The sequence below is a fragment of the Cygnus olor genome, chromosome 13 (genome assembly GCF_009769625.2).
Source record: "Cygnus olor isolate bCygOlo1 chromosome 13, bCygOlo1.pri.v2, whole genome shotgun sequence".
Taxonomy (NCBI): domain Eukaryota; kingdom Metazoa; phylum Chordata; class Aves; order Anseriformes; family Anatidae; genus Cygnus; species Cygnus olor.
Window position 1 is genome coordinate 9764785 of NC_049181.1, and position 12682 is coordinate 9777466.

At 57.3% G+C, this 12682-nt stretch overlaps 1 protein-coding gene across 4 annotated transcripts in view; it reads left to right on the forward strand.

The window, feature by feature from the left end:
- The first annotated feature begins 147 nt into the window (after window positions 1-147).
- Window positions 148-12682, forward strand: part of DLG3 (discs large MAGUK scaffold protein 3) — a 76066-nt gene continuing 63531 nt past the window's right edge. For all 4 annotated transcript variants that reach the window (XM_040572023.1, XM_040572026.1, XM_040572027.1 and 1 more), the window contains exons 1-4: window positions 148-282; window positions 2222-2353; window positions 8270-8418; window positions 9797-9949. In XM_040572023.1, the coding sequence (XP_040427957.1) occupies window positions 267-282; window positions 2222-2353; window positions 8270-8418; window positions 9797-9949 (450 nt within the window). In that variant the 5' untranslated portion in view covers window positions 148-266. The remainder of the gene's footprint in view (window positions 283-2221; window positions 2354-8269; window positions 8419-9796; window positions 9950-12682) is intronic.

Consider the following 12682-nt stretch of genomic DNA (forward strand, 5'->3'; position numbering starts at 1 on the left):
GACACCGGGCCGGGGGGGTGGGGGGGGAGCGGCGGGGACACCGGACCGGGCGGGCCCGGGGGCTGCAGCTACCCGTGCGGAGGAGGCCGGCGGAGCCCCAGCCCGGTGCCGGGAGGGGGGCTGGCAGGGCGCTCCCGGAGGCGGTGCCGGCGGCGGGGGTGGGAAGGGGGTGGCGGGGGCGGCTCCGGTTCCCGCTGGGCGGGGCAGGCGGCGCGGCCGCTCCCGGGCTGGCACCGAGCGGAGCGGCCGCCGGTCGCGGCGGAGCGATGATCCGCAGGGAAGGTAAGGAGCGCCCTGCCCTGCCCTGCCCTGCCCGCCGCACCGGGCACCGCGGCTCAACAAGTGGCCGCCCCGCCGGTACCGGAGAGCTGCGCCCCCCGGGCTCCGTCGTGGCGCCGCCGCGGCTCGGGGAGCGTGGCCGCGGGGTGCTGCGGGAGGGGGCGTGGGGGGGGGGGACGAGGAGGAGGAGGAGGAGGAGGAGGGACGCTGCCGGTCGGCGCGGGGTGCGCCCCGAGGCAGGGCGAGGAGGGCCCCCGGCACCGGCCGCTCCTTCCTGGGGGTGCAGGAGGGGCCGGGGCTGCCCCCCCCCGGGTTTGGGGTGCGGGGTCACCCTGCTCCCGTCCCGCGTCTCCCGCTGCTGCTGCACGGCACGGGCTGGGGCGGGATGTTCGCGCCGGCTTCCCGGTCTGTGTCCTGACGGGGTGGCCCCAGTTCTCCTCCTGCCTCTTTAGCCTCTGCCGATAAGGTGAGGAATGACCAGGCGAAGATGACTCAACCCCGCTCGCAGGAGGCTGGGCAGTTCGTGAAGCTGCCGCCTGATCCTGCGGAGAAGGAAGCGCTTGGTGCTAGCACGGGGCTGGGACGCCCGTAAAGCCCGATGAATCCGGAGGGCTGGGAAGCGGGAAGTCCCTGCTTTTCCCAAAGCCGGCGTGGAGCCCAGCTCTGAGCAGGGGCGACTCACACTTCCCCAGACTCCTTTCTCTTCTCCTCCCACGTTGAGTCAGTGTGGGCTGGCGGCACAGGCGAGCCCCCTTTCCCTTTCAGGAGTGGGGAGGAGAGCCCGTCGGGGCGAGCTGGGACGGCAGGTGGCACGCGCCATGCCAGACACAGGCCCCCTTGTCTGGTGACCTGAATTCCCTGCCGAGAGCCCTGGGACAAGCAGGCCGTCCTTTCTGCATGAGTTCCTGGGTCAAGAGATGAGCCCCTGACAGTGGCGGGATGCCTCCCCCGCCTCCTCACACAGATGCCCTTTGTCTGCGGGCTGCCGGCGTGACAAAGGGAAATATTCAGTGGCAGGGCCGGGACGGGCTCAAGGTCCGTGGGAGCTCCCCACCCATCCGATATGGGTCGCATCTGGGGCTGGCGCTGGATTTTGCCCAGCTATGGAACTGAGCTTGGCAGCCCCGCACGTCTGCCCAGAGAAGCATGGGGCCACCCTGGCACAGGGAGATCGCAGCTCCGCTACTTCGGGTCCGAAATTGTCCCACGGCTATGATGAGCCCAGTTTTCACAGCAGCCTCCTGCTCCCCTCCCGGCCAGCATCCCTCCTTCCCTCTTCCTTCCCTGCTGTGTCTCCTGCTGACCCAAGGCTGCTCGCTGCCTGGAGCAATTCTCACACTTCACCATGTAAAGTTTTTCTGCTCGTGGAGCTGAGCTGTTTGCAACATCTTGTGAACGGGGCAGCTGCAGCTGCACTCATCTTTGCTATGGCCATCTAGCCCCTCGTGGGAGAGTGTGCAGCACCTCATGGTAATGCTAGCAGCCCTGTGCAACGGGGATGTGTCTGCCTCCTGAACAGCTTCTCTGCCTGGCTGGGAGGTAGCAGTGGTGCTCAGGCTGCCTGCAAGGACATCAGCACAGGTCTAGCTCTGATTTTCAGGGTCAAGGAAGGCCAGCATGCAAGATGAGCTCCCTTACAGTCCCTGTCTGCCCCTTCTCCGTGGCTGTTCTGCAGCTCATGACAGGGTTATCTGCACTCACACATTTAACTGGTGTGCCTGGGGTTTACCAGATATAAAAATGGTGACAGAACTCTTGCAGGTATGTGTAGAAGGCTGCTTTGGTGGCTCTCCAACTCTTTAAAATCCAGAGCTAAAAGACAATTGAGGTATTACCTAGATGAGCTCTTTGCACCACTCCAAGGGTGCACTCAAGCCTTCCTTGAGGATGTCTGTCCATCTTTCAGTATTAATGCCTTGTTACTCCTGTGTTGCCTCTACAGACACCGAAAAGGCAGTGGAAATCCTTACAAGATACCAAAGCACCCTGCTGTCCCCAGAGGAACAGGAGTTAAAAGCCTCCATCGGAAAGATCTCGCACATCTTCCAAAGTGAACTATTCCAGGCTCTGCTGGGTGAGCCCCTTTGTTTTGTTCTCTGGGGCTTTGTGGTCAGTGGGTGCTGCTGGTGGCCTGATCCTGCGTGGGTGCGTGGCATTGACCGGGCTGGGTGCGTCCTGCACAAGCACCTGGGTGCCTGTAATGCCAGGGGCCTGGACGGCGTCTCCTCCCCGGGGCTTGGGCAGGAGGTAGAGGGAACAGGGGCTGCAATCGCTGTCTGTTTGTAGTGTGAACAGGATTCCTCAGGCAGAAGACTGTGTCAAGGGGTAAAGCCTTCTCCATCCTATCCAGCACCTCTGATCTATCCAGCACCTGCTAAAGGATGCTGCGATGCCCTAAGCGTGCCCTGTGTGTGCAGACAGAACGTGTCTGCAGCTCCTACTGGGTTTGCAGCCCTGCTGCTGTCCAAGGACACCCTGGCGGCAGGCCCCCATTCCTTCCTGCACCCCTCAGCCTGATCTCAACCTGCCACTTCCCATTCTTGCTGCTGACCCGAAAGAAAACTGGATCTTCTTACCTCTGGGAGAGAATCCGTGCGTGCCCAGCTCCTTGCGGCATAGGATGGCCTGTCCGTGCTCAGCCCACGAATGCTGTTGAGCAACGTGCTGTGTGAGCACCTTCGTTTCATTCAAGACGTGGACGTGATGGTGAGGCTTGTCCTTTACCTGGGACCAAAAACACTGTTTGGAGTACGGTGTAGCTCTCTCCATGTGGATTTAGGCAAACACAGCTGGACTCTCATCAGGGAACACAGCTCCTCTGTGCAAAGCGCAGCTGTCTTTCTGAATGATGCCATTTGAAAACCCGCTTTCTTCATGAAGGTCTTTTTTTTTCTTAAAATGGAAGATCCAATGTGTTTGGGTTCAAAAGTCGCTTGAGTCCACTCTTTGCCAGAGCAGACCAATTCCTAGCTGGGTGGTATCAAACACAAACGTGTGGTGGGCACAGATTTTGGACATAATCCCATTTACAGAGGATCTGACATGCCGAGAGGTGCAGGAACTCCTGCTCAGCTCCTCTCCTCAGTCCTGCTTGCTGCAGGCTCAGGGGAAACACGTGCAGCCCTGGAGGTTTCCATCCCAGGCCTCCCGCAGAAAAGCCAGGATTGCCTTTCCTACCTTGCTCACACTGACAAACCCCAAACCAGCCCAACCCCTGTGTCTGCCTCGCGTGCTCCCCCAGCCCAGCTCCGGCTGATAGGAAGGCAGCAGTGCAGCTCTCACAAAGCGCAGGGCTGTTTATATTAGGACAAAAGTGGCACGGAAAGAACAGACCTGGAAGGAGCAGGTCCGTGCACATGGAGCCAGCTGCACGTTGCACGCTGGCGTGCAGGGAGGGAGGTGGCACGGGCTGCTCAGCAATGCTGTAAGCCGCTGTCCCAGTGTCCTGTCAACACTGGCACAAGGGAGTGTCACTTGATTGCTGGTGACCTTTTTAACTGGTTTAACAGGATATTAGTTCCTGTGCAAGAGCAAGCTTTCTCGACGTGTTTACCAAACTGGGAATTTGCATTAATTACTTCCGCCCCCTTCCCCAGAGTGTGTGTATGTGAATTCCTTGGCCCTGCACGGTGCCGTGTCCGGCTGCGTGGTGGCCGTGCCCGCACAGCTGGCGCATGCCAGGCTTCTTCGGTGTCCCTGCCGGGGCACGGTGACAGGTGGTGCTGGCTTGCTCCAGGAGGGTGGAGCGTTTCCATTTTATCTGCTTTTCACCCACCCTTTTCCCAGTGGGCTGCTGTGTCTCTGTCTGAAGTTTGCTCGGGGCCGGAGGGCTGGGTCGGGGTGTTTCCGAGGCAGGCTTGCAGGGTGCGCCCCGGCTCTGGCTTGTGCCCGTGCTCCCCTTCACATAGCAGCAGGTGCTGCTGGCTGCAGACTGCTCTCAGCTACACAGCTCCATCCACTTCCATGGTGTCAGCAGCACGTGCCGGCTTTTTTTTGACCCCTAGAGAAGGCAAATGCATGAGGCTGGTACATGCTTGTCCTCAGACATACACCAAGTTTGAGCACATGCATTAAGCAGTAGTAGAACTGCTGGAAGTGCTAAACGTCATGGAGCTTTACATGTTGTTCCACATGAAAAATGCAAGGGATGTGGCTTCTCATGCGGTTTTTTAGGAGTAAGCTGTTTTGTGGACTCCAGAAACCCCAACCTGCCCAGCTTCGGGAGCGGATCCACTGGGATGTTCAGGTGGAGCATGCCTCGTGCCAGGGCTGGATGTCCCGCTCGCTGCGAACATGCCAGTGTTGCTTTGCCCATACACCACTTTCTGCCAGACTCCTCAGAGTACACACAGCACAGCTCCTTACATCCCTGTGACCGCCGTGTAGGACCCGATCACCCTCCCTTGAGCTGCCAGGGCACTTGGGCGTGCTGACCCTGCCGGGACGGATCCTGCCCCAGCAGGGTCTCAACGCAGTGCAGGGCAAGCAATGCGGGAGCTGCTTTGTGCTGGAATGCACCAACCACAGCACAAAAGAAATTCCTTGGCTGCGCAAGCTTCACTGGTTCCCTCCTCCCGGCCTCTCTGAGCGCGTTCGAGGCCGCAGAGCCAAGCTCGTGACTCGCAGGGAAGCCTCCTGGCAAGAGGGTGCTGAGCCCGGGGTCAGGAGCAGCCGCAGCTGGGCTGAAAGGGGCCCTTGTGCCCTTTGCTGCTGGGGAAGCTGGGTGGACAGGCACAGCTTGTGCGTGTTTGGCCACCCCATCCACCAGCAGCCGAAAGGGCAGCTCCTCCCGAAATCCCTCCGGGGCTTGGTGCTGCTCCATGGCTGAGCAGTCGCTGGCACGGCTGCTGCTGGATGCTGTTCCCCTGCTGCGTGGGGCCCCAGCCCTCCCCCTGCATCCAGGAGAAGCCCACCGCTGGGGTTTCTCCTTGGGGGGAAGCTGACCTCTTCTGTGCCAGCAGCTGTATTGTCCCTCGGATGCAGGTGCTATGGAAATGTTTAATGACATTTATTTGATGCGTTAACCCCAGGAGGAAATTGTTAAAGTCTAATCTCTGTTCGTCTGCGTACGTCTTGAGTTACTCTTCCTTATTAGATCTAGAATGGATTTACACTTTCATCAAAGAGAAACCAGCCTGTAAGACAGAGCATGCAGCATGGCTTTTGCAGGCACGCCGTCTTCTTACCGAGCCTTTTCGGGTAGCACCACTCTTGGAGTGTGCAGGTGAAGCAAACTTGTGTGCAACTTGTGATGCACGAAGAAATGAAGGAAATGAGCATATATTTAAATAAGCATTAGTGACACAGGCACACACAACCTAAAACATCCTTCTGTGGCTGCTGTGCCCTTTGCTACCCGAACCTCAGCTGCTGATCCCAGTGGACTCCTCCGATGCCTGGTGCCAGCAGCAGTTCCCTCTCCTGGCAAATGCCTGCAGTGGGCTGGGGGCTCGGAGGTGGTGTGGCTGCTCCCCAGGACATCCTCCCTGCATCCCGGGCTCCTCAGCAGCCTGGCTGCCCGAGGCCACGTCCCTGCAGCAGGCGGGTGACGAAGGAGGCCGCCAGCAGCGGTGCACCCCTGCGACGGGGCCGTTCAAATCCTGTTTTCGTTTGTGTGAAGCTGTGTGCATTCCAAGGGTAATCCGCGCAGCGAGGAGCTCGTGGTATCCCGTTACGCAATGACTATTTTTATGAGCAGAGGGAGAGATGTTTGTGCACTAAAACAAAGTCCCGACTGTCTGGCTGCGCGATGAGTACTCGCTGTGACCTCGTGGCTGATTAATGATGGCTTTGGGGGCTGCCGGCGGTGTTTTCGGAACCAGTGGAGATGCACCTGATGCGTGGCGGGTGGCCCTGGGGACTCCAGCCCCTCCTGATGTTGCCAGCTGCCCAGTTTCTAACGGGGCACAGAACAGAGCCTGGTGACGATGCAGCCTGAAGCAGAAGCTCCAAAAGTATTACTGAGCCTGGGCAGTGAGACGGTGCTGCCTGGACGAGGGCTCCCAGCAGGCACAAAGCTGCGCAGCGGGTGGAGTGGATTTATAGCAGCTTTTTCCCCGCAGCCAGGAGGTAACCAGGAAGTGCCCAGGAGCAGGGCGATGGAGGATCGATGCTGTTCTTCTTCTCATCTGCAATGTGGACGCACTGCTGCAGCAAACGGGCACGTGGTGAAGCCAGGGAGAGGATGGGGACTTCCGTATGGGGTGTAATCCTGCCTTGTGAAACCCTCCTTGGCAAACAGCCTTGGATAGTGCTCAGCATGTCCCTGCCTACAGGCTGGTGCACCTGTTTTGTTGTTTTTTCTATTACTATTATTTATTTCCCTGGGGTCCTGCGCAGTTCTGGGCACTGGGATAGCTCTTCTGAGCACTCCCCAGCCCTGTGCTGAGCACTGGTGTGGGGCTTTGCCTGGGGTTTGCTCTCCCGGCGGGAGAGGCGTGCACAGAGCAGGGTTTGCTTTGGCTGAGGCAGATTTCTGCACTACACAAGCACATGCGCTGTTGCGCAAAGCCTGGGGACAGCAAGGCAAGAGGCTCTTAGCACTCTTGGTACTTTCTAAGCTCAAGGGAGTGAATTTAGGTTATTATTCTGCCCAGCCTTGCTCCCTGTACAACCCCCAGTGCAACTCTGCTCGCATTTTCTCCGCTGTGACAAACAGCCCTGTTTTCCTGCTCCTGTTTCCTGTCTTTTGACTTTTGTCCATCCACATCTCCCCTCTCTTCCCATGGCAGCGGGGTTTCTTGGAGGGAACCCTTGCCAAGCACCAGGTTTCCTTTGGAAATCTTATTAAATGTGCATTCAGAAAGTACGCCTTGAGCCGAGAGCTTTTGGCTGCCCTCAGGGCCGCCTGCAGAACTGGTGCTCTCCAGGCTCCTCTGCAGTGGACTCAGAAAATGAATTTGGTTTTCCTGCTGTGGCTTTTCCCCTTCCAAGTGCTTGTTTACACTGCAGTCACTTTTTGGCCCTGCAGCCTCCTACCGGCTTCCTGTCTCCCATGTGCCTGAAGGGATTTATTACTTTTTCATGCCTTGTACTAGGCATTTACCAAACTCTCTTGGCTGACCCCTTGGAGCTTTACATTTAACCTGGCAGCATTTACCATCCTTTCTGCTTTTCTCATTTGGACACAGCTTAAGCCGTTTAGGAAAATGTCTTCTCCCTTTTAATAGCCTCCCTCCCCTGCAGTCCAGCCGTGCTTTCCTCCGTTTTGCCTTTACAACATCCTCCGGGCTGGCGCTGCGCATTGGCTCTGATGTCTCGGTGTGGTGCCTCTAAATAGGCTCGCTGCTTCCCACCCTCTTTGTTACCCCTTTCGGTTTCTTTTTAAAGAGCTTCTCACTTTTTATGCAGTTCCCCTTCTGAAGTCAAACACTTCTGCCATAGTCATGTGAGCTTTTGCTCTTCCTACAGAGATTCTGAATCTTGTGGTCAGAGCCCAGCCGGACTCTGGAGCGGCCTGGGCAGGAGGAGCTGGGGCTGCTGAGCGCATCGGGGGCTTCAGTGGGAAGGAGCAAGGACCAGTGCAGCCCTGCTGCTTTCCTGCAGTCCCCTGTGAGTGACCAGGAGAGACTAAAGCACTCTTGGCAGGGGTAGGAGGGGGTCCAGGCACCCATGTCCTCTCTGGAGCCACCCCCGGGGCAGTGGCTGTCCCACTGCCACCCTATAACTGTCTCCGGAGCAGCGCGGCTGGGGCGTCCCGTTCTCACACCTCTCTCCAGAGCCCCTGTGTATAACAACAGGCCAGGGTGAGGATTTCTGCTTGTGGCACTCTGGTTGCATCGTGCCAGCTGGAAAGAGGGAATTTATCAGGGAATGAGCAGGAGGTAACACAGTGGCAGCTGTCAGCTTCAGAGCTTGTACGTCCTGAACCTGGTGTCTGGTGCCCTGTGACCGCACTCTGGGGGCAGAGCCGGTGGGCACAGACACGGCACCCCTTGCAGGATCAGGCCGCCTGCCCAGTCCTGTGAACATTTCTCACGCTGTTTTGCAGATATCCACGAATTCTACGACTTCACGCTGCGCTCTGCACCCCTGCAGCCTCCCGGCCCGGACGCACGTTGCAGCACAGCCCGGCAGCAGCATGGGGCCGGCAAGCCCGGCTCCTCAGACACCCCCAGGGAGCCCCAAAATCTCCCCGAGGTAAGAGTCCCTCAGGCACGATGCTGTGGGGCCGGACTCTGCACCCCTGCACCATGGGACAGGCTGGGCACCAGCTCCCATGCCCGCAGCATGCAGGCAGCCGATGCCTGCTGAGCACCACAGCCCAGCCAGCTCACGCCACAGAGTGATTCCACACCTCCTCTGTTGTAGCTTGTCTCAATAATTAGGCAACATCTCTGGTTCAGAAGTGTTAATTGAATTATTCCTAATGCAAGGGGCTTTAGCTCCAGCTCTGCTTCCTGTTCTGATGCGTTCACCCATGGACACGTTGGGACTGTCTGATCTAGCCGCCTCGCAGGCTGCTTTTGATGACTGAAGTAGGTTGGGCCTTTCAAGTTTCTTTTTTTTAGGATTTTTTCTAGCTCGCAGATAACTTCCATGTCTCTTGTTTGCGTTCTCTTTAATTTCCAACAGCCTTTAAAAAGATAATGGCACCAGGCAGGGAGGCAGCAGTTGAGCAGTAGGGTCTGAGTTACCTCAAAGGCATGAAGGCAAATCAGATTGCCTCGTGAGAGCAGGGGCAATTTTGCCTTTCCAGGCCCTGCTCCCCGCGCAGCTCTGCTCTGCTGATTGCTGCCTCGCACCTTGCTGAGGGATGCTCTGGGATGCCTCTGTGCTGGGGGTATGGGAACATTTGTGAGAGTCATCTGATGATCAACAGCAAGAATAGGGGAGGCAAAAATGCCAACAATCAGCGCAGGAGATATCTGTCCCTCTGACTCAGGAACCATTTTAGCCCCATTTTTTCTTGAGCCCTTCACATTGATGGTCTTCTCTTTAAAGGCAAAACTCCAGATGTAGTCTATTGTTAGGGATCAGTTTTCAGTGGAATTATACCTTATTTCTGGAGCAACAGGCAGTGAGATCCCATTTTGTTCTCATGGGTCTCTTGCAGCCCCAGTCTCTGCAGACAGGCCAGCCCGTCAGGCCCTGAGGGATGTGATGGTCAATAAGGGCATTTAAAAATCCATGTGGAAACAAGTGGGAATCCAGCAGCAGGCTGGAGGGATGCTGCAGTGCTGTGCCCTGCTCACAGGGGATGCCTCCTGCACTGAGCGAGCTGCAGAGCAAAGCAGCAAGGTTTTGCTTTGGCCGAACACAGCCCGAGCACATGGACACTATCAAGTCCCTTCTCCAAAAAATATGTATTGATGCATCCCGTGTTGGCGGAACATCTGTGCAGAAGAAAAGCAGCAGGGAGCTGCCCCTGCCCAGCTGCATGATGCAGCCCTGCCGTCCCCTGCCCGCAAGCTTCTGTTGCCCCCTGCAGTGACCCCGATGCCCATCCAGAAGCAGTGGGGGAGATGTGGGTGCATCCAGCCCGCCCTACCCACCTGTGTCCCGCACCTCGTTTCAGGAGCCGGCCGAGGACGGTGAGCGGAGGCTGCCCGTGGCCACCTGCAGGATGCCGGGGACCCCTCCACGGCTGGTGAGGGTGACGGCCCGCAGGACGGAGGCACCGACCAGCGTCTGCAGCCTGGTGCTGGGCTCCCGCAGCGCCCTGCCCCAGGTGAGCCCCCGCACCGCGTCCCACCCGGCCGGCGGCTGCCACCGCGGGGACAGCACCGGGGCCGCGTGCCCGTAGCACCGCGGGACGGTGCCGGGGAGGTGCTCCCCTCGCCGGGGCTGGCGGTGTTTCCTCGGGCAGTTCCCATCGTGCTGGTGGTGCTCAGGCTGGGAAATGTAGCTGCGACCTGCGCCTGGCCGCATGGCTCTGAAAACATCCCCTTGTGCTAGCGCTAGTGTGGTCCAGTGGCAGCCCCCCGTGTTCGGAGGGCAGATGGATATGGCACGGGGATAGAAGCTGCGTGGGATGGAAATCCACCCAGCCCTGTCTCTCTTGCCCTCCAGCTCTGGCACTCTCCCACCTCGCAGATTTCCAAATTTTTCTCCAAGATCTTAAATGGCAGGTCCATTCCTCAGCATACCAGGAGCTTTTCTCCGCTGTCTATTTACCTGCAAACGCCGTCTGTTTGGATGTGCATCGTAAATCTCAGCTTCCTCCTGGTGCGAGTACATCGTCTGGGCTACGCATCTGATGCTAGTTTTAGGGACGAGTGAAGGGCAAAATGCGCTCTGAGCCTTTTGGGAGGGATGAAGTGGCCGTGACGGATGGAGTTTACCGCAGATACAAAATAATATGAAAACGTTGTTTTCCTTGGCATGGTTTGAAACAATGCTTGTTTGCTAGGTCGGATTCTTCTTCCAAAATATTTTAAAGATGAAAATGACACTGCTTCTTTTCTCACCTTTTTAAATGTTTCCCTTCTTGTTCTAGACCACAATAAAATGGGTAATGCCCCATTTTTTCCTTACTGTTTAATTTCTCCTTTTCCTCTTGCTACTCTCTACATTTTCAAACATTCACCAAGTCTTTACCAGTGGTGGGAGGGTGGGACTGTGGTTGGATGAGGACGACAGGAGGACGGGAGCAGTTCGGATCCGCTCGGACGCCGGTCGGCAGTGGGAGGGAACAAAGGAGAGGTGCAGGGGCCAAAGCTAGGAGCCTCCCTCGCAGAGACGATGGGCTGCGAGAGAGAGAACGGGCCAAATGGTGGCTCTGAAAAGAAGTGTTTTTACAGATTTCAGGAAAAGGTTGCTTTGGAAAAGAGCACATTTTTAAAATTAAGCAATTGGAATAAATTCCTGGGCTGCACCTGCGGACATGGGGCAGGCCCGGGGCAAAAACCCACAAGGGGCAGGAGCCTGATCAGTCACCGGTCAGCCTGCGGATTTCAGGGGTTTTCTTCCTCAGTGCCCCAGGCTGTGGAGTTCGGGTCTCTTGCATCCAGCCCCACATCTGCCTGAGTTGCAGTGTTTCCTTCAGTAAACGACACCTAGCCTCAGCTTTGGGACTTCACACGATGGGGAATCTGCTGTGGGGAATCTATAGCCTGGTTGTCCTGGTGGTTATTTATCTTTTCCATTAAAAATCTGCACTTTGCTGCCAGCCTGGATTTCTCTTGGTTTAGCTCCCAGCCCCAGGAGATTTTGCTGCCTTTGTTTGCTAGGATAAAGGGCCGCTGCAATCAGAAACGTTCCCAACATGTAGGTATTTATAGATGTGTCTGAGTTCCCTCTTAACTTTCCCTTAGATAAACTAAACAGATTGGCTTCTTCACTCTCTCAGTGTGAGGCAGGTTGTTCCAGCCCTGAAATAATTCCTGTCATTCTTTTCTGAAGCTTTGTTATTTTCAGCCTCCTCCTTTCCTATCCTGTATCAGTACAGGTCAGGAGCAGGTGCTGCGTGCCTCCAGCCAAGGATCTCTCACCTGCAGCCTCTTCCATCCCAGAGGATTCCCATGTGCAGAGCAGGGACCTGGAGGGATAAACCTTTGGGATGGTAGCCGTCGGTGCTGGGCTTGGCCCTGCCTGTACTCAGCTTGTAGTCCTGCCTGAAACTCAGCTTTCTGTGCAGCGTGGGGCAGCTTTCCTGGAAACTGGGGCCAAGCTGTGCTGGAGAGCTGCGGGCTCAAGAGCTGCTCCTCTCTGGGCGCTGCTGAGCCAGGATGCGGGCGGTTTGACGTGGAGGTGAGCCCGTTCCCTCAGCTGTCATCGTCAGAACGAGCTCCTCACTGAAAGCACGCTTTGTCCTGGTGGAGCAGGACAGCGGCAGGCCCCGCGTGAGTGACCCAGACCACGAAGTGAGGGCAGCAGTGCCTGGGGGCAGGCTGGGCCACCGGACAGCAGCGCGGGCTCCTGCTTCGCATCCGCGCCTTCGTGCTGAGGATGTCTCAGCTCCTGCCCAGCACCGCCTTGGGTCTTGGCTCTCAACAGCCCCAGTGTGCAGGATGTCTCCGGGGCTGGTTAACCCTCCACACCGCACTCCTGCCCAGCTCCGTAGTGACTTCCCGTTCCCCAGCTTTTGGTGTGAGCTTTTTGCCACGGACATTTCCAAAGCGGGTTGCAGGAAAACACTTAAGTTGGCAAAGGGCATTCAGAAGAACCAGGGAAGCAGCTATAATAGGTGATGTTTGATGATAGGGCAGGTGGGCACCAGCTGCAGGGCAGAGCAGCTGCACCCCGGTGCTATCAGCCCAGGAACAAGAGCTGTAGCGGACACCCTGCCACTGATAAAAGATGGAGAGATTAACTGGCTTGTCCTGCCTGAAGTAAGTGCAATTCTCTTATCGCATCCATCAGTGTAAATAAGTTTTCTGTTGTCCTGGCTTTGTCCTCTCCCCTGCCAGCAGCTCTCCCCGGCGGTGATGGCAGAGCAAAAGCCACCATAACCTGCGTTAGC